Source organism: Cygnus atratus, chromosome 1 (assembly GCF_013377495.2).
Source record: "Cygnus atratus isolate AKBS03 ecotype Queensland, Australia chromosome 1, CAtr_DNAZoo_HiC_assembly, whole genome shotgun sequence".
Lineage (NCBI taxonomy): Eukaryota > Metazoa > Chordata > Aves > Anseriformes > Anatidae > Cygnus > Cygnus atratus.
Genome location: NC_066362.1, coordinates 178791384 through 178813433, shown reverse-complemented (window position 1 = coordinate 178813433; position 22050 = coordinate 178791384). Strand labels below are relative to the sequence as shown.

Genomic DNA, 22050 nt, shown 5'->3' with positions numbered 1-22050 from the left:
GGAAGTTGCGTTTTCCAACATTTAAAGCTATTTAAAATCAAAGCATAATTATAAAGTATAGGAGAGAGCATATACACAAGTGTGCCTGCGTGCACACAACATTTTGTTCAGTCACGCGGGTGTTGGCATGCAGTTTTCCTTCTGGATACAAAGCAAACCGAATCACTCTTTTCTGAAACCCTTGGCAAAAAGCCCAAAGGAGAGAACTTGTTCTGGAGAGCATCTTGTTCCGTAAACATTTTTCCCCCTGCCTTTGCAGCAGTTTGCAGCAGAAGACAGGTCCTTGAAATGCTTGTGGTGGAATTGCGGTGCCTCCATTCCCAACACAAGTACTTTATCTTTGCCACAACACCTTCCCCAGGCACACATCCTCCCCTTGCCTGCACCACAAGGAGAGGATGTGTTGGGAAGCCCATTTTGCTGCAGTGCCAAAGCCATCAGAAAGTGACATTGAGGCTGTAAGTCTAACAAATAGATGACAAGGTCACTTAGCTATGAGACAGCTTCTCAAAAATGAGATCCAGATGCTCAAAAATCATGGCTATGTTTCCTCCTATCTTTGCAAAAACAACTGTTGTAATAATTATAATTAAAGCATTTTTTCCTTCTGTTTCTCTATGCTTTTTACTTCTGCAAGCCTCTGAGCCACTGAAGTCACATTCTCGCTCTTTTCTCCCAATCACAAAGCTGAGATATTTCCTGAAAGAAAAGCATAACAGCTTGCAAACTGGCTGAGTCAGGGTCTAGCTGAAACTCTGATTTTCATAGGAGTGAAAACAAAATCATGAGAGCCAGTATTGTTCAAACAGCATCTGAGAATGCTACTTAAGAACCTCTATCCTTCTGGAAATGGATTTATCAGCTCATAGGGTTGCTGTCGGTCTCTGTTTGAGACATGGGAATCCAGTATTTTTCTGTGAGAGCCTGAGGAGTGTTGCTGCCTTCTCTCCACTTCATCCAGATCCATGGAAAGCTGTGGCCCTGGCTGCTCTTTTTTGCATTAATAATGTCCAGACTTTTCAAACCCGTTCTTCTTTCCCCCCCACCAAGTAAAACCTAAGATTAGCTCATGTACTGTTATTAATATTTCACTAGTACTCCCCATTGCAACAAATGGATAATTCTGCTCAATAATTCATGCTTGGGTGTAGCCTATTAAATTTGTATTGGGGTGTACACTTTCATGTTACTTATTTATTATTGCTTTCATTTTACAGGAGGTTTTTTTTCTATGCTATTTCAATTTTCACTCGCTTAAATGCCTCTCCCTCAAAGTTCAGACTGGTTGCAGGAAATTAATCTCGTTCCTTATGCCTTGTAAGTAAGGCTGAGCTCTTACTGCAAATGGCTGGGACTTGGCCATAAGAAAAACCTTCAGACACAAATGGTTGATGGAGCTAATGATGGTGGAGCAAATGATTCTGGAACTTGGGTGCCAAGACTAACAGCCAAAAGTTCACCCACGGCCTCAAAGCTATCTGTTTTTTGCTTTATGGAGATGTTTGGTTACTTCTGTTGAGGGAGCAACCTGCTCCAAGATCTGTGATTGATAACTGCACAATCTACTCCTCTGCCAACAGGCACTATTCTCTTCTAGGTCCTGCATGTGTGTTTTGGGGAGTGTAAATCTTTCTAGGCTGGTGTCGTACCCCCTCTTTAGGAATGATCTTTTGCATTGCTTTGTGGAAACTGTCTATGCATAGCACCTTTGCTCTGTGTGGCTCATCTGGATTACCAAATAGGACAACGGGTCAGCGAAACCAAAGTAAAGATATCCTTAAAAGACTCAAAGCCAGGTTTTCAGTTAGGAGTTTGGAAACTGGAAGCTGCACAAGCAGGGAAGATCATAAAAAAGGCTCCCAGGCTGGGTTTAATAGGATGTTATCGTCATGGTCATTCCTGTGAATAGCTCTAGGGGAAAGATTAAGATTCGGAGACATTGCTTGTTGGAAAGACCCCACCAAAAACACTCTTCTCAATATGAGATAACTTTGTTTTACATGCCTGTATCTCCACATGTGTCAGTGTACAAGCCTAGCTGAGGCTCCATGCAGCACAGCACTGCTGTGGCTTGTCCATTATAAGAGGTCTGTGGGCATAGGTGGGTCCTCGCACCTCTTGGTGCACCTGGCACCTCTTGATCCTGGTGTTGGGGATCCTGTATCTCAGGGAATGAGAGCATGGTGGCATGTTCCAGCTGGAGGTGAAGTGGCTTCTTCAGGGTCAGTTCTGCCCCACTGCTTCCTGCATGAATAGATTGAGACGAAGAGTGAGATGCTCTTGTTCCTCCAACAGATATTTCGTGGTATCATGACATACCCCTCAGAAAGACTCCCAGTATCTGTATTTTGAGAGGTTTAATGGGATCAACCATCACAGCTTTGCATTCTCAGGGCTTTTTCTGGTAGATGTAATGCAGGGCGAATGCAGCATGAAAGGCATTATTTTTATATGCACCCTGCAAAGTCTTTAGGAGTCTCTCCTGCAGAGATCAGACGTGGCATTTCAAGACACATCGCTAACATGGGCAGTCCCAGCAGCAGGTAACCTGCCAAAACAGATGTTACAGGTCGAATTACCAGCCCCTACCTGAGTGCATGCCATCCGAGTAATGACTCCTGCTTCACCAGAACCCGTTTACCTGTCAACAACGTTTAAGTTCTTAGGGTCCGCTTTCAGAAACGAGGCAGGAGTGTCAGTGCCGAAATTGCTAGTGGCTACAGGAAGTGTCGCCGACTTTAACAGGGACAAGAACAGGGTCACACTGAACAAAGATGTCGTTCAGATTGCATCGAACTGCAGTGGGAATTAGATTGGGTCCTCTGTATTTTTATAAGAACAAGATAATTCTCTAAATGAGTTCACTTATTAAATAATTTCCATTAATTTTGATTTGTCCTAGTTTTTCACAGACAACGAGGCTCCCCTCAAAGGGTTCATTTAAAATTGTGCTGTCATTGAAACAAAGATATTTTGCAAGGTTCACAGGAAGCTTCCATGGTCATCTTGGAAGATCTGTGCATCTGTCCCTGCTCGGTTCCCCACCATGCCTTTCCTGGCCTGTGTATTTTCTTGGAGGGACAGCATGTACACAACCCGTGACTGTACCAGCTGTGGTACTGTCCATCCACCCTGATGGACAGCTAAACTCCACCACAACTGCTCCCTCACTCCCCTTCCTCAAAGGGGAAGGATGAAAGTATGATAGGAAAGAAAAAGGCTCATGGGTTGAGATCAGGATAATTTAATTAAAGGGAAAAGAAAGAGAGAGAAAAAAAAAAAGGAGCAAAGGCCACACAGAAGCACAGAGAGCAAAAAAACAATTATTCTCAACTTCCCATCAATGAGCGAAGTCTGGCCACGTCCCAGGAAGCAGGGCTTCGATATACTTAGCATTTTTTTGGGAGGACAGATGTCTCCATAACGAGAGCCCCCTCTCTCCTTCCACTTTCTCACCTTTTATTGCTGAGTGTGACACCACAAGGCATGAAATACCCCTTTGGTCGGTTTAGGACAGCTGCCCTGGTGATGTCCCCTCCCCACCTCTTGCCCACCCCCAGCCTGCTGGCTCTGGGGGGGTTGGAGGGAGCCCTGATGCTGTGCCAGCACTGCTCAGTCACAGACACAACACTGGTGTGATACCAGTGCCGTGCTAGCTACAAGTGCAGAGCACAGCACTGCATGGGCTGCTGCAGGGAAAGGTAACTCCATCCCAGCCAGACCCAGAACATCAGCAGAGGCAAGGAAGGTGTTGCATTACGTGAACACGTGATTTTCCAAAACACGGCATTTGGAGAAATTCATTTGATGAAGCAGAAACGGTTTAGAGGAAGGCAAAGCTCTTGGGAGACTGCTGTGGGCAGTTACAAACACAAGATCTGAGACGTGGCCATGCCAGAAAAGGCCGCCACAGGAATATCCTTTCTTAATTCCCACCAGGAAACTGTTCTCCCTCAGTGAATTATTAGACACAATGCTTGATAATTTATGGCACTTACTTTTGTACACAATCTTAGCTGGTTCCTTATGTCTTCGCAACCCCTCCTGAACTTGTCTGCCTTTTTTGGAAGCACATCTCAAAGTAGCTTCGTAGCTCTCAAACTGCAGCTCTAGGTCAAGTATATTATGTTATTTTAATGCAGGAAAGCCATGGACATTTAACTCAGTATTGCAGTACATCCTATTGTGACATCAGCTCGTCTTGCTAACCGTAAGCATGCCTTATTGCAAGATACAAGCTACTTATTTTGAAGAGTTATGATTTAAAACTCTTCCAGAAAATAAATACTCTAATGATTGCCTGCAGCATTCTGCCCAGTGTAAGAAATTACATTAGAGAGATCATTGTCATACATTGTCCTACAATCATACATTGCCTGCAGTACCACAAATGAACATCACATGGGTACAAGTTAACCAGTTGCAGGTAGGAGTTAATCATTGCATTGTACCAGCTAAATGTAATTCAATGCTGCACAATGAAATTGTTATTTGCATGATGTTTTACAGATGTACAGCGCAGAAATCAAATAGTGTACTGTGCCAGGACTTCAGCTGGAGTTGTGTGTAAAGATTACTTCAGTTTTATAACGTTTGGTGAGACAGCATGATTGGGTATGCACAGAGACATTCCAGCAGGCCCTGAAATAAGGCAGAAAAAGCGAAAGGAATACATGGTCTGCATGGTAAATGTATCAAAATTTGTTTACACTTGCTTTTAAATGCTATCTCCACTGTACTTGTATTTCTAAGCTTGCTAGAGCATTGTTTTAGCACAGGTGGTGCATATTGGGGTACATGCTGGTAAGAATCAGTGCTGTGTACTGATCACACAGGATTGAGTTCTGTCTAAGTAGGATGAATATAAAGTTACATACATTAGAGTGGAAAATCTGAGTCTCTCACCTACCTTTTATATAAACTATAACAACCCAAGAGAGGATGTTGCAAACATGTCTGATAAGGAAACACATACCCCTGGTTTTCCTGTGCAAGTTGTTAGATTTAAGGCATGCAGTGTAACACCAAATAATGGCATGGAATTATCCATTTGGTGTCCTCTTCCCTGTCTCAGAAAAGATGTTGTAGCATTCAAGGAGACGCTGTGCAGAGAGCAACAGAAATAATAAAGGATTTTTTTAAAAGCCTGCAAGGAGAAAGTTGCGGCAAACCTTTATCAGGCTGCTGTCAAACAGCCTAGTAAACAACGCAGAAGAGCTGTGGTGCTGTCTATCAAATAATGAAATACCGTAGAGAAGGTAGAGTAGGAACATCTCCTTGTCTAATAATGAAAAGCCAATGAGACCTTGTATTAAACTGAAAAGCAATTTAAATCACCATTCCTGATCTACATAGTCACACCTTGGAAGACCTTCCCACACTGAGTGTAAGGTTAAAATACGATGTGTTATTCCAATTATAACAGAAACGTTCAGGGACAGGCAGAAATTATGGAAAATCTACAAGTGATGTCTGCACAGTCAATGTAAGAATATCAAAGGGATAACTGGGCATTTCTTTTTCTGATGGAGGGAGGTCTTCTGTTGTCAAAAATGCCTCGAATATATTTCAGTGTAATTCTGAGTATGGTGAACCTATGTGTGCTTGAATGGGATCTTAATTATGGGGATTTTTTCATGCAAAGTTTTTTCTGAAGTCCTCTACATCAGCATGTAGCTGATGGTCCAGCTGGTCTGATGAATCATGAATGACAGTTTTTTCATGAAAGACATGCAGTTTGTTTTTCAGCTGTATGATTTCAGAGGTAAAAGTCAGAACACAAGTTATTTAAAAAGCTGAAGGTTGACTCTTTGGCCTGTGGAAAGAGGTGGGAATTTTGCTGTTAAGGCAAGAAATTTCTTAAAATCCCCACGGGGCTGCTGAATCACTTTTGTATATTGATGCTGTATTTTCAGTTCTCTTCAGGTTCTCTTAAACTCTGCGTCTTCGGTGTTGAAAGGCAGCTAATGTTTGCATCCATTTTAAGCACTTTTGCACTTGACCCTCAAGGTACCTGGGAAATGCGTCCTTGAAGTTGGTGTCAGCTGTGAGGCTGCGTGAGTGCCTTGTCCTATCTGCGGCTCCCCTGTACAAGAAGAACTGTAGGGAGCAACCAAGATGGCCAGGGGGCTGAAGCACGTGAGGTATGAAGAGTGGTGAAGAAGATTTGTTTAGGCTGGGGAGGAGAAAGAAGTCTGAGAATGACCTTGCTATCTACATCTGCCTAATTGGAGCTTATAGAGAAGATGGAGACTTTTTTTTTCAGAGGCACACACTGAGAATAGAAGGTCACAAGTTGCAGCAAGGGAAATTCCAGCTGCATGCAAGGAGAAAGAAGTTTTCACAGCCAGCATAGTCAAACGTTGGCAGGTGTTGACAGAGATGCTGAGGAGTCTCTAACCGTGGAGGCAGTGCCGCGAGCGCCCCAACCTGACTTTACAGCCAGCCCTCCTCTGAGTGCAGGGGTGGGGCTGCAGGCCTTGTTATTCTGTGATCCTAAAATGCATCTGGTTTTATCATGAAAGGGAGAAGGTGTAAAATCGCGTGTGTGTGCATGCACTTAGTGGGAAAGAAAGGAACTGAAGAGGGGTAAAAGACATTATGAGGAAGTGGCACGTATCAGACCTATTGTATGAGTAATGAGGTGATGAGGAGGGGAGACCAGAGAATGCTAAATTTCCTTATAAAGACAAAATCTATTTCACTATGACGTTTTGTCAGCAGTCACTTCCCTCACGGGGCTCAGTCTTGGGCTTGCAGTCCTGGGCTCGAGCAGTTGCTCTGCAGAAGATTTTCTAGTCACGCTGTTTTGACATACTCCTCTGCAGTTTACCAACCTACATCGAATTTTACTTTTTTAAGAAGTTCTCCCCTTTCTGTCGGACTGACGAGCACTTGCTCCAGCAGTTGGGACCCACAGCTTGAGCCCGGTAGGTAAGATCCCAGCACCTGCTGTTTTTTACACCCCTCGTTGAGCGTACGAGCAGTTGAACTGCACAGGAAATTGTGGTCGCCATGAAAAAGAAGTGCAGGTTTGGTATGAGCGTAATTATTTTCCAATTATCTTGTGCAGAGCGTTTCTGCTGATCTTTGGGAAAGTATCGGGTGGATTTAATGGAGTAGAGAGGTCTATGGCTGAGCAGAGTGGTAGTCTTTGGACTCGCATTCACTGGCATTTGATTAGTTTGGCGGGATGGGAGAAACTAATGAGCTGTTATTTAGGTTGCAGAGTGGATCCTTGTAAAAGGGTGATTCTAATTCCAGTGATGAAAAACACCGATTCTCAAACCTAATGTATTTCGGCCTGTATTGTTTGCACCATACTGTTAGGACATTCATTGTAGGCTTTTACAAATTTGCTCTCAATAAATCAAATTGATTCATGATTTTGGAGCCTGATTGTAGTAGGGACTTTTGCTTAAAAAATCAGTAATATGGTGTGGTCCTAACATTTTATTTGCCTTTGAATATTTTGAGTGTTGAAATTGGTCAAACTGTCTTTGGGATTTTAGATCAGGGTTTAGATGAACTTTGACTTGCAAATGTGTACAGAAATCTTAGGAAGTTATATTGTGAACAGGAACGTTTGGGCTTACATTTTTGCTCTGCAAGAGCTGTAGACTTGTTGTTTTTGTTAGATAGTGGTTTCCTCACTATGTGCATTTGGTTTGAACACTGTAAACTGACCCATAAGCCTGCGGGGAAGTTGCCTTTTCAAACAAACAGGACCTAAGTTTTTTCGTAGTGTTGGCAGTCACGTTGGCTGACTGACCCCTCACTGCTGCAGGTACCAAGTGAAGATGATCTCTGTCAAATGGTAGATGAAATGTTGCTGTCAAAGGTGCAGGTGGGTGCTCAGCAGGTGGCTCTTCAACTTGATAAACACCCTGAAATCTCTTGTGTGGAGACGCTCCAGCATGAACCACCTTCCCCCCTGCCTGCTTGTCAGACAGGAGCGGTTCGCCCTCTCAAGATGGCGCCAGAAGAGCTGCAGAGGTGCTGGCATCGGGGATGGGGCTCTCCTGGGTGAAGGGGAGACGAGGAAACCCCCTCCGTGGTGGGAAACTCCGCCAAGAAGGGATGCTAGAGGCAGGAGGGACTGGGAGGTACCTGCTGGTAGTGACGGTGGGGATTTCTGCGTCAGTCCTGACCGTGAGGTCCAGATTTACTTAGCTCAGAAGCTGAAGAAAGTGCGCACACAATAGTTAAAAAAACAAAACAACAAAACAAAACAACAACAAAAAATCAAAACAAGAGCAGGTATTCTATTACATTATGATTTTTGAATCTGCTTCCTCAATTGAAATCAAGTAAGAGTTTGGAGTGAATACTTTTACGCCTACTAAATGTTTGAGGTCCTATATACAACTTGTATTTAAACAAGTCTAGTAGTGCTTCTTCCCTGCCCACAAAATCTACCTTGCACTCCATCATGTTTCATTATGCCACCAATTTTTTTAAATCCTGTTCCTTTCTAAATAAAGTTATAAGCAGCCTAACACTCAGCTGCATAGCATGAGCAGAGCTATCTTGATGGAAATCCTACAGTAAAAATAATTACTATATATTTTTTTAAAATTATGAAATAACTTCAGAAAGAAGTAACAGGGAGGGGAGAGGTCAGGAAATTATAATGTGTTCAGAAATGCAGCTGATTTTCATTCTCTTATCCCTTTATGCAAAACATCAGACTCCAGTGAAATGCTGATACAAAAAGTAAAATATTCCTCAAAAGAAAAATATTTATTAAAAAAAATTGAAATGGCATTTAGCATCCTGAATCCAGCTGTGCTGTAGGGCTCTGCACTGGTCACTGTGCATCTTTTCAGTCATCAAAGGGGAAAGCTGCAGGACAGGAAATAAATCGCTCTGGGGCTTGCATTGGTTGAGCTCGCACCGTTTCAAAGTTGCTCGCTGTGATGAATTAACAGCGAGCATTAATTGCCAACAAGCGCAGAGGCAGTGTGAACACAGGGAGAAACAGGCAGAGATGAGGCAAACTGGAGGGGACTCGGGGAAGCGTGCCATAAAGCCAAATTTTTCTTCAGAGGGAATGGGCTCAAGAGGATTCTGCCTCCTTCCGTCCCACTTGCTGCTGTGGTTCCCCAGTGCAGACCCAGAGACCCTACAGTAAATGTAGGTGGAATCAATCATAATAATAATTAATATTTTCCATGCATGTAGGAACTGTTTTCCTGCTAGTGAGCTGGGAACACCAACCATGCTCTCCTTTTCTTGTATCAGATACTGGGCTTTTGCAGGACATCAGGGTCTGAGTCACAGGACGTTGTGACCAGACTTTCTGCCATCGTTTTGCAGCATGATGACTACCTTACGGGAACAGGAAGGGAGGCTTTTATCTGTCTGCCACAGGATTTTGTGTCCAGTCTGCCACTCTGGTCATGATGGGGCAGGTGTGGGGTAGCTCCTCGTACCAGCATCCAAAGCAGCCCCAGGAGATGTTCTCCTCTTCCCCCACCGTAGTGAGCAAAGGTGGGACTGGGTGGGTCAGGGCTTTCTTTCCCAAATAGGAAATCTGCTGAAAGACTGAAACTGTCAGTTAGTGTGGCTTGGGTTGAAAACCAGCATCAGTCAAAAAAAAAAAAAATTTCACCACAAGCCTTCAAAAATCAAAATTGTTCCTATTTTTATGGGGATGTGTTTTCACTTAAAAGCTAGCTAGGCTTTGTTGGTAAAGGGACAGAAAAGACAAGTTACCCAACAAAAAATACGTCCTGAATGCCTTAATTTCCCTGAAGGACTAGCACTCCCTACTGCTGGGCAGTATATTGGAAAGAGTTCTCCATTCCTCTGTAAATTCTGTGGATTTTCCCTTCCTAAGGCCTGTTGATTTGTATTTGATTTAGGACTCAGGCACTGCAGTGACAAATAAAGTCCTTTATAAAATGGAACATTAAGAAAATAACTCATGGAACATCACCAAGTTGTTTTATAAACAGTGGTAAATGTCTTCTCTCTGTGTTTCTTCAAATCCATAGTGAATTAATATATGTGAACCTTAATAATCCCAGTGTCTTTATACACATTGAGATTTTGCTGTTGCAGACACTTAACTTTTAAAATGCTTTTGAGGCAAAGATTGTCATTTATTGTGGGTTTAATTGTGAATCTTTAACACATATCAGGGAGGAACCATTTGCCACACCTTCAGAAAGACTTCTCTTTGTATTCCATATGATGATTTAAACATCAAGATGCTACTCAGATTGAAGCCACTGTGAGAATTTGGATTAATTATCTATTGCTATTAGAACCAAGTATGTTTCTACCTTAGGATTTAAAATTTAGTTCAGCATTGTTAAAGAAATTAGAAAAACCTCTTATCTATGTGTGTATCTATAGCTATTTAAATAGGCAAATAGTCATACCACTAAATGCATGACTTGAAAAATGAACTTTTTAATGAACCACAGTACTTGTTCAAATATGTTGCAATTCTTCACACATCTTCAATGATTTTCAAAGCTGTTATGTGAGAAATGCATCTAATTGATATGTGGCTCAAAACCTGATGGTATTTGTTAATGCTATCAGTTACGGAGAGTAGCTGGGTAGCTGACTAACTAACCAGTGAGGAAGGAGGCACAGAGACATACTGATTCTGGTTTATATCATACATCTCCAGCAGAAAAAAAAAAAAAAAAAAAAAACCTCTCACAAATAAGTGTTGATGCAATCTGGCTGGAAGCTGTGACACCGAACTAGAATAAAAGCCACTGATGGGACCGTGTGCTTCTTTGAGCTGGTTGGATTCCCTGGAGCCATCACCACAAATTATCACTACTCCAAACTGGCAGTAATTCAATGTAGTGTTAACGCTACTGTCCTGCTTGGTTGTGTGTGCATTATGGATCACCCTGCTAGTGCAGGGATGCAAGCATGTTATTTTAATCACAACTGTAACAATAACAATAGGTACTAACAAATGTATGAGGAGCATATATGAGAATAGCACATGTGCCAAGAACATGAAGTTTCATTGGGAGATAAACTATTCTGGATTATGGAAAACAGTATGTTTTGCTGAATGCCAACAAGATGGTTCTGCCTCGGTCATTTTAGTTAAAGTTGTTTTTTGTTTTGGTCAATGAGCGCAAGATGAAACTTTGAAATTGAGGAAGTTCTAGGGAACACTGTTGTGGTTATAGCATTGATTCTTCTTTCAACATGAGATCCACTGAAGAATTTCTCTTTTTCTTGCTCCTTAGTGAGACCAAGAATGCCAACACTTGCCTCCGGCAGGAAAACACTTAAAAGAGCCCAATTCATAAATCTTCTCTTGTCTCATCCTTAGTCCTTCCATACTGTAGAAAATATGCTGATTGAGACATAATTTGAAAAGAAATACACGAAAAAGGGGTGGTAGTTGTGTCAGGGGACATATGGACTTGTGGGGGGGGACCTTATAAGAGAAAGATAGAGGGAAATATTTCTGGAATGGAATATCCTATTGGGGATATATCCATGAGCAAACAGGAATGAGGAGGGTCCCGAGAAGAATGGGATAAAGAATAAAGATCTCCAATATAATCCCCATTCCCTCATAATTTTTCTGGCACTTCAGATGTATCTCAAGAGTTTCTTGGCAGTTATAAGGGCACTTCTTTCTGCCTGCTGGTGCCATTGTCCCAGGTAGGCTCTGCACCAGGAAAGGGATGCTTGTCCTGCCTGTCTGATATCAGCTGGAAGAGAAAGAGCTGAGGAAGTACTCCACAACCCTTATGGAAAGCTAGACATTTGGAAACTGAATTTGTGGATGAGAGAAGAAACAGAAAAGAGAAGGAGCCGGAGCTGTGAACTCTAATAAAGCAAATGGCACAATTTTGTGTGTAGGGACTTTTTTTGGGGGGGGGAAGGGGCACAGTCTTGTGCTTCCCCATGCAATTCTAACAGCTGTATTTCGCAAGACTGAAATGCTTGGTGTTTCATCACTTTCAGAAAAAATAAGTTTGAAGAGAAGAAGGCGGAAGAACTAGGGAAATTCTGTGACAGGGAACACACGTGTAATCCATTATCTGGTCACTCTCCGACAGCTTAGAGGGGTAATCGTGTTATTATCAAAGTGCTAGTGCATTAACGAAATAAAACCCTAATGGTATAAAATGAGTAGATATTAGTCATTCATTCAATTTTATCAACACCAGATTCATGGTTATGTTGATCCTGATCACTTACTATCTGCTTGTAGAATGTAATGCTGCCTCATGAAATTTGCTTTTTTGCTTTGGGGGAAAGTGAGACTTTAAGTGTATCTATCAAGTGCAATTTTACGTCTTCAAGGTTTTCATTGTCTTGCCTGTAATAAAGCGTAAACAGCAGAGAAATGGAGGGAAATATGAAACAAGGTAACCGTTTAATATAAGTCATGGAAACCTTTAGGTTTTAATGGCTTTGCCATTTATTATTTATATTGCATCATGAATGCACACTTTGCTAAGTAATACATAACAAGGCCACTTCGCAGGCTCTGGACTCAAAATCGAAAGAGATGAAGGTACATCAATAGTGCTGTGTTTCAATTTAACAGTAATGTTAGGGTTTTAGTTCTTCCTTTACATTCCTGACAGAAAATAGTTTGTTATCAGATCTCCCAAAACAGTGTGATAGTAGATCCTTCTGTAAGGTCAAATAAAAAGAGGCTTATAGCATGGTTTGGTTTGGATATGACAGCAGGAGAAAGAATGCTTCATAGAGGCTGTTTTGATATCTGTTTTTTACAGTTCTCAGCAGCTCATGTGAGACCATTTTGTCTTTTTTACATAAACCTGTAACTCAACAGTCTTGTGTTGAGCAAGGAGTGTATTTGCACAACAGCTTTTTTGCTTTTGCAATAGTGGGCTTATTGCTGTTTGGCAAACAAGAATGAAGTGTCACGTCCAGGCAATGTATATTTCAGGTGTTCTGATGAAGATCTGAAGCTCACTCTGTCTCAAGGAGTATTGTTCTTCTGAATTTTTATCACCTTCCATTTCTTTCTTGTTGGCAGTTCCACTGTCAGCGTCCTGCCTCCACATCCAAGCATATTCTGACTTTCATCTTGTTGCCTCTGATGGACTTCAGTGCTTTCACTGATCTTCAGCCATGCCAAACTCAAGATCCTTCCTCCCAGCTGCTGATGACCTTCAAAGTCTCGTTTGTGCTGATAGCTAAGCTGGTGTTTACATTTGTTCCTTCTTAAATTCCCTTCCCTCTTGCTATCCCTCCCTCCTGCCCAGCTTTTCTCTCTGCTCCTTGCCATCCCTGTGCTCAATGTCATTGCTCCTGTATCATTCTCTGTATTTTTTTCTCTGCATCCGTCTCATCGCACTGATTTTGCAAATGTTTTGGAGCAGAGATGTGTACTTACAATGCCTTGTGGATTATCAGTAATTGGATCGTTCCTAGAGCTGTTAGATAATTCTCTTGATTGGGTGCCCAAGGTATTTCACTTTGCATTGAGGACATCGAGGTGCTGGAAGTGTTTGACCTCTAGAAGCAAATTATTCTGGTCTTGACTGATAAAATCAGAAGGAAGATATAGGGCCTGACCTTCCATACCATTATCCAGAAGCATTTTGCATTTCTATGTGTCTAAATATAATTTACTTTTAATGATCAGAGCAAAGTAGGCAGTTTATATACAGAAAAGCTCATAAAAAATATATTTGTTCGTTTGCTGTCTGTTCCTGTCTGTTGCTTTGGATTTTTATAGCTGCCTCTCTCTCTTGATTTTCCCATGTTCTGTTTTACTGCCTAAACAATTTCAAAAATGATAATGACTTTTAATAGTGTATAACACAGTTGTGATTTGGAGCAGGCCTTCTCAGTGCCTCCATCATTCAAGTACAACCAATCCTTGGGTAATGTAGGACCAGTTCTCTTCCTGAGTTCAGGGTTCCCTGCTAAGTGTGGCCACCTTTACAAAAGAATGGACAATACTGACCTAAATAAAGATGTCAGAAGGGTGCACTGCAGCAAAAACCCTCATCCTGTTATGTATTATTAGTATACGCTCATGTAAAAAATACATACTATTAATAGGATTCTGTATTTAACAGGTTGGGTGCAATCAAAAAAAGACCAGCTTAGGTTGGTGATAAATTTTGCTAGAGGTTATAAAACTCTTTGCAAAAGTAGTAGGCAACATCCTGTTGTGTTTCTTCCCTGTTATGCTCTAGAGTCTTTAGTGCTATTAAAAGTTGTGTTACAAATTGTATTGCGTGATAAAATGACTGGAGAGGAATGGATGATCTTGCTGCGGAATATGGATTTTCCAGGAGCTTTGTCCAGGAGGTTCTTAGGTAACCCACATGCTACAAAAATATGAAGAAAAAAGAGTAGTAGTGAGGAATCATGCAGAAAATAGATAAGCATATAACAGATGAGAGGAAGACTATGGATCTCATGGTGCCCAAATATATATAACCCACATTCTTAGTGGATCACAGGGATTTTTACAGACAATCCTTGAAAGTACCATTGGAATTACTTAGTACTTCAATAGCAATCATCAGCCCCATTGTGCTGAAAACTGCACAGGCCCTGAGAGCCATTGCCATATGGATTATGCTCTATTCCTTATAGAATTTGTAGGTAGTGGCTGAACAGACGTTTCTCTGGAAGCTGTTTCTAGGCCTTACCCCAAAATCACAGTGATGAGGCAGCTAAAGCATGATAGCACTGGGAGAGAGCAGACAAAAAGCCAAGTACATGAGATTGCTTTTGGGCAATTTCAAACCCATTTCCATAGTGATGCTCATTAATAAGGAATCAATACCTGAGTTCAGGAAAGCATTAAATGTGAAGCCTAGATACACTGTGCACAACTCTCTATGTTTGTAGAGGGCTGTAGAAAATCTGCCATTTTTTAATTCTTGCCTGAATATGTTTATATAAAGTTTGGAATCCAAGTATCTAGAATGCAATGGTGCTTTTAGTCTGGGAATGTGCTATTTCTGAATTTCTTTTCTGATTTCTTTTTTTTTTTTAATTTAAACACTGCAACTGCAGCCACCCCTTTCCAAGATCAACTCAGGTTTCCATTCTATTTTATTTAAATAGTTGTTTGCTTAATTAATACTTAAAAAGACATAAGACACTAAAGTCATTCTCACAAATACAGAATAATAAATAGCTTTTCTTCTGAATAGTTTCCTCCACGAAGAGATGTGAGGGACAGTAGGTGCAGTGAAAAGCAGAGGGGTTAGTATAAAGTGCATCTTATGGCATTGTGTTGGATGATGTAACGAGCAGAAGTAAATTTTCCATTTCTAGGCACCTTTTTTAATAATCAAAATAAGTCCAGTCTAACCCCTTCCTCATGGCTTTGATGAAAGGAAAGGCAGGAAAACTTCTTCCAGCCATCCATCCCTAAAGTGCTACCTAATCTTAGGCACTTCTTCAGTGGGCAAGTCCCTAACCTCTCCCTACAGCCAGAAGGAGAGACATCCATCTGGGAAGCCCACCCTGGTGCTCCAACTCCTTGTGAAGGTGCCTCCCTCCATTCATTGACCCCCTAAGGGTGACCTGCCTCCTTACTAGGGAGCCAGAGTGTTATCTGCAAACTAGAGCTCAGGGAGTAAGTAGGCAGTGCTGCCAGGGCTGCTGAAGAAACACCCTGCGCTATGGCGAGTCATGTGTCCAAAAGGGGAAATACAACAAAACAGCATAATTTTGTTTGCTTTTCTCCATAAGAAACAAAACTGAGGAGTAGGATTTAATTCCAGTGAAGTTAGTGTAAGCAAAGCTGTTGGGATTTTGAGTAGGATTTGGCAAAACAACAGGAGTGACATGGATTTATACCTCAGGTACTCGGGATTTTAACCCATCACTTGGTTTTGGGATGCAGGAACTGGGCATTCAGTTCTGGAGAACTGCTATGACAATTTGGATCCATGCTGTTAACTCAAAAAAAAAATTTAAATCCATAATGAAAATCCCTCCTTTTTGTGATGATTACAAACCCAAAAGGGAACCGCACGAAAATGAGTGCTTTCCTCTTGCAGATTTTACAGATAAAGCATGGCGTCGACAGCACACTTCTCAGAGGAGGAGATGGCAGAGCTCCGGGAGGCTTTCAGCAAAGTGGGTGAGTACGACCAGAAAGGAGTGTGAAGTTGTAGCTGGCTCTTTGCTCCAACGCTGACCATCCATGCTGAAACGGAGTTTACACCAGCGCTGATCTGCTGTGTCACAGAAACCACAGCAAGTCCTGCCTGCTCCTGGAGACCTCCCAGCCAAAATCACAGTAGCACACTGCAGAGCAGTACTAGAGGCGTAACAGCAGATATTATGAAATAACTTGAAAAAACACCTATACAGAAAACCATGTTAGAAATACTTGGAAGTGTTTTCCTAAAAATGCTGTTTACTCCTGGAAAATGATTTGGAAAAGAATAGGTTTTTACTTTAATGCAAATTGAGTACTCCCAGGGAGGCAGGGTCTGCAGGGAACAAATGTGCAAATAGCTACAAAATTTGTAATCCCTTTACTGTGACCTTTTAAGCCCTAGTTATTTTTCAACTGTGTTTCCTTTATGAGCCTTCAAAGGTCTCCACTGATTTGTTTCCCTTAAAGTCATGCGGATCTGTCACTGTCTACCCAAATCCTCAGAAAAAGTCCTTGTGTTTCTCACAGCTGACTTACTTGTATTGATCCGTCAGCCTTACTGGATTATGTGTTATCAGTTGTCCTTACTGATTCAGGTGATGATCTTTTCATTTCTGAGCACACAGCAGTTCAGGCAAAATTTGAAACACCTGGTCATTGTGTGTGCCAGTGTACCTAAAGCACTGGACTGTACCCAAAGTCTGGAAGGATGCTCTCATTCCTTTTCAAGACATTTCCCTCTCCAAGTCCAGATCCTTTTGTTGTATGACTTCAGAGATGGGTAGGATGCTCTCTGCAATCTGTATTAATCCAAGCTGCAGATGCTGACAGCTAAGGGCTCAGCCCTTTTTGCAGCCTGCAACAACTCAGTTTGCAGCTCACCACACAGGAAATTGACACCTGCCTCTTTGAAATCACCTCTGCCTCTGGGCTGGGGAAAAAAGACTGCAGAATAAGAAACAGATATATAAAAAAATGAATACAAACCTATTTTTGAGTATGTATATACTATATATTACATTTTAAACTATATATATAACACTCTATATAAATATACAGTGTTTTAACAGAAGCTCTCCATGCAATAGAGTAAGGGTTGTTATTTATTTATTTATTTATTTATTTTTCTGTGTGGAGATTTTCATAAACTGGTAGAGAAGAACTATTTAACTTAATGATCTCATAAAATCTTACCCTGGATCTTGCAAAAGGCTCAGCAGGACTGTCCATGTCTGCACCATCCCAGAGGAACATACACGTTTTTATTTTAAGCGCAGTTCCAAAAAGAATTGTAGTGTTTCTACCCTGCTGGGCAGCTGCGCTCCACCACTACCGCTCTCTCACTCCCCCTCCTCAAAGGAAGAGGGGGAGAAAATACGATGGAAAGGGCTCAAGGGCTGAGATAAGAACAGGGAGATTACCAACCAATTACCATCATGGACAAAGCAGACTCAGCATAGGGAGATTAATAATTTTTTTTTTGTCTATCACAGGCAGACTAGAACAGTGAGAAACAGAAAACAAACGAAAAACACCTTCCCCCCATCCAGCCTCTTCCACCTCCTCCCCCCAAGTGACGCAGGGGAACGGGAAATGGGGGCTGCGGTCAGTCCCTGATGCTTCGTCTCTGCTGCTCCCTCACGGTCACTCTCTGCCCCTGCTCCACGTGGGGTCCCTCCCACGGGATTCTGGCACCCCCAGACCCCCTGCTCCTGCGTGGGCTCCTCTCCACGGGCTGCAGCTCCGGCCCGGGGCCTGCTCCTGCGGGGGCTCTCCATGGGCCGCAGCCTCCTCCAGGCCACATCCACCTGTTCCACCGGGGGCTCCTCCACGGGGGGGCTGCAGTGTGGAGATCTGCTCCATGTGGGACCCATGGGCTGCAGGGGGACAGCCTGCTCCACCAGGGGCCTCTCCACAGGCCGCAGGGGAACTGCTGCTGCCTGCCTGGGGCACCTCCTGCCCTCCTGCTGCACTGACGTGGGGGGCTGCAGGGCAGCTTCTCACTCCTCTCTCCCAGCTGCTGTTGCACAACAGTTTTTTGTTTCCCTTTCTTCAATCTGCTCTCCCTGAGGCCCAACAAGTGTCACTCATGGCTCAGCTCTGGCCAGTGGCGGGTCCCTGTGGAGTCATCTGGAGCTGGCTCTGATCTGACATGGGGCAGCTGCTGGGCTCTGCTCACAGAGGCCACCTCTGCAGGCCCCCTGCTTCCAAGCCCTTGCAAACGTGAACCCAATACACATATGCATTTCCAAACCTCTTAACTCATGACTTGCGATGATATTAGATGCAAAAAACAGGCCAAAATCACAAGTTACATCTATGAATATATGCGGATGTAGTGTGTAACTCATTATCACCTCTTAGCTGCTCTGTAGGCAGGATAATCTCTTCGTAAACCACTTATGTGTTTTTCTGTATGTAAACTCTGAAAAATCAATTGTATCCATCTAAACATAGCTTTGTTAAAATATTACTATGTGTCTAAAATGTGTAAATTCACCAGCATGAGTTTTTGTTTGTTAAATGGTGATGGTAAATTTTTTGGGGTGTAAATGCCACTGCAGTGGTTGAAAATAATGAACTTCAGGATAACAAATCTTTATATATAATGTACACTTCTTCAGGTGAAATAAAAGCAACAGCCTTTGTGTGCAGAAAATTTCATTGGGCTGGTAGAGAATCTAAACATTTGTTTTAATTTTTGCAGATATTAGTGGGAACGGCTTCATCCATGCCAACGATTTAACGGATGTGTTGAAGGCAGCCAACCTCCCTCTCCCAGGATATAAAGCCAGAGAACTCGTTCAGAATTTGACAACCACAGAGGATGGCAGGATCAGCTTTGATGAATTTATTTCAGTAAGTGAGATATTATTTTAGAGGATAAATGCAGAAGAAGGAAAAACACACATACTCACACACAAAAACAGACCACTTCTAAATAATAGAGTTTGTTGGGAATTTTCAGTTCAATGTTTTAGCTGAGAATAGTTTCCACAAAACTGACCTTTTCTGTGGGTAAATATTTAGTTTTCCCCAAAATGTTTTCATTATCTGTGGTGTTCGGGGTGGTCCCTGGGGCACAGGAGAGCCATGAGCACAGGGTCTCATGGGCATATCATTTGGCCAATGTGTTCCCTTGCTGGAGAAGGCAAGAGCAGGTTGTAACCAGACTAGAAATCCTGCAGTTAACTGGGACAAATTAAATGAATGCAGCTATGTATTGAACAGACTTAATATCTTGCAGTTTGGTTAAGGCAATGGGATGAAGTTTTTCAGTTATAAGTTGCAAGAAGATAATACTATGGCTAGATGGATATGAAAAATTTCAACAGATTGAAAATGAAAACTTTATGGGATATTTTTTCTATTAAAAACAAAACAAACAAAAAAAAACACTTCTTTTTTCTGGCCTGAACTGTGACAAAAGCAAATGCTAAAATTTCCCTTGGGATGGAGAAACAGATTTTTATTTGCCCTTTTCTCAAACTGAAAACTTCAAAGGCACTCCTCCTGAAAACTTCAGCTATGTAGTTTCACACCATATATGCTTCTGTCACTTAGCTGATCTTTGTTCATGGCTTTGAAAATATAAGAGCAGATAACAGTTATTACACAGAAATCTACTAAACAGCACACAAGCTGTGCTTCTATATGTGTAAAGCAGAGGGTTTAAAAAAGCTTGATTTAACTCTCTGAAAATTTTAATCTGTCTCTTTTGCTTGAAAGATTTTCCAAAACCTGAAAAGTGACGATGTTGCTAAGTCATTCCGAAAACAAATCAACAAAAAGGAGGGGATCTGTGCTATTGGTGGGATGTCAGAGCAGTCCAGTGCTGGCACACAACACTCTTACTCAGGTAGGTACAGGGGCCCTATGCTGGTAGCAACCAGGAGCAAATGTCCTCATGGGGATTTGTCTGCACCTTATCTTGGTGCAAATCCAGGGGCTTTGGCTTCTGTGAGGTTTGGCAGCTGTAGAGATTGCTCAGGAGAAGATGATTTGAGGCAAAGAGTTGTGAAAGTGACAAAACACCAGAGTCAGATCCTTGTCAAAAATAGTGTGAGCTGCTTTACTGGAGTGGACAGAGCTGGGACTACAGAAGAAAGCTCCATCTGCCTTAGCTTCCCCCATCAGGAAAGCCTTGTAGCCTCCTGACATGGCTTCAGCTGCATGAAGACTCTGACCCTTTGCTGTCCCTGCTCACCAGCAAGGCAAGGCAAGGGATCCCTGCTATTGCTAACCCATTTCTTCATACATTTTCCCTCTTCTATAGTAGTCCCTCTGTAAACCTGCAGCCAAATGGTTCCTGACCTTTTTGCTAAAGAGGGCATAACCCCACCAGGGCTCAATGCATTCAAGTCACTGTGTAAATGCAAATTATGCTTAGCAGAGCGTAGCTATTGCAACATACAGTTGAATCATGGGAATTTAATTACCCATCTCTATAACATGCTCACCCTCATGACAATGGGCAACCCCATTCAGTGGAAAGGAATATGGAGGGTTGAATGTACTGAAGCCCATTGCTCTTGTCAACTCATTTTGTTTATTTTTCAGATTTTCTACTTTTTACTGGGCTGAGCCATGTATATTCCCCCATACTGGTCTGGCTAATTCAGGAAGACATATATTTGCATTCTCTTGATTAACTTAGGGATGAACAGTTACATGTTCGTACATAACAGTTCGCTGATTCACTCAGCTGAAGTACAGAACCCACTTGTACAGAATAAATGATACCCCCTGCTTCCCTTCGTGACAAGATTAAGTTCTGCTCCCCTCACAACAGCTGTGGTCGGTCACCCCATACATCCTTCTTCATCCGTTCATGACTTTCACAACCTCATACCTTTTGCCTGTCTCCTCAGAGCCTTCTTCCCTTGTAGAAGTTCTGTAATTAGTCACATTCAGATTCAGGAGTCTTTTCCCCCACGAGTCCCGCCTTTGAAAGTAAAATGATGGTGGAGATGTAACACAGCAAACTGATGGATTTGGTGTTGTGTCCACAGAGGAAGAAAAGTATGCCTTCGTCAACTGGATTAACAAAGCTCTTGAGAAGGACCCTGACTGTAAACACGTGGTCCCAATGAATCCAGAAACAGATGATCTCTTCCAGGCGGTTGGTGATGGCATAGTGCTTTGGTAAATAATACCTGTATTTCTCATAAATGCAAACCATAAGCCTGCAGAAACACACACCACTGCTTACATGGAAGCTGCTGACTTTACAGTTAGGTTCAGGACTCTTTGCAGATTCGGGTCTAGTTTTGTTGCTCCTTTTCTCTTCATAAAGATAAAGCTTCTTTCAATTTAAACGAGTTTTTCTTTGCCTCCAGACCTGTAAAATGAGATGAATTCAGTGAAACTTGCCCTGAGTAGTTACTTGTTTCTATTTTTGTTCAAGGGCTTTTTGGGTTTCACAAGAATCAGCATAAGTTAGTAAGTGGTTTCACAGGAATTTCTGCAAAAGAAACTTCTTGTACAACTTTACATTATGGTATTCTTGCCTGGCATTTATAGCACATTTGGCATGTGACTCAAAATAGTTGCTCAAGTATTGCATGTGTTAATGTATATGTAAAGGGCAGAGGCTGACTATCTGTGTTCACTTAGTAACTCTCCCCCTCTTTAATTGAATTCTTCAGTCTAGTGACAAAAGCTCTATCTGCATTTTGTGCATTTGCAGCTACTAGTGTTTTTCTTTTTTTTTTTCTTTTTTTTTTTTTTTCCAGTAAGATGATCAACTTTTCAGTCCCGGATACCATTGATGAGAGAACAATAAACAAGAAGAAACTCACACCCTTCACGATACAGGTACAAAAATGTAACAGGATTCCTTGCTTCTTCACTTAGGATGCTCCAGTGTAAACACTTAGAGCAGAGGCTGCAGATGGTCCTGCACAAAGCAATCACTCAAAATTATTTGTGGCAAAGTGAGA

General features: G+C 42.1%; 1 protein-coding gene across 1 annotated transcript in view; it reads left to right on the top strand.

The window, feature by feature from the left end:
* Window positions 1-6870: 6870 nt before the first annotated feature.
* The window catches only part of LCP1 (lymphocyte cytosolic protein 1), a 30188-nt gene continuing 15008 nt past the window's right edge, over window positions 6871-22050 (top strand). The window contains exons 1-6 of the mRNA XM_035553415.2: window positions 6871-6933; window positions 16005-16087; window positions 18816-18967; window positions 19838-19967; window positions 21121-21253; window positions 21844-21925. Coding sequence (XP_035409308.1) covers window positions 16021-16087; window positions 18816-18967; window positions 19838-19967; window positions 21121-21253; window positions 21844-21925 — 564 coding nt within the window. The 5' untranslated portion in view covers window positions 6871-6933; window positions 16005-16020. The remainder of the gene's footprint in view (window positions 6934-16004; window positions 16088-18815; window positions 18968-19837; window positions 19968-21120; window positions 21254-21843; window positions 21926-22050) is intronic.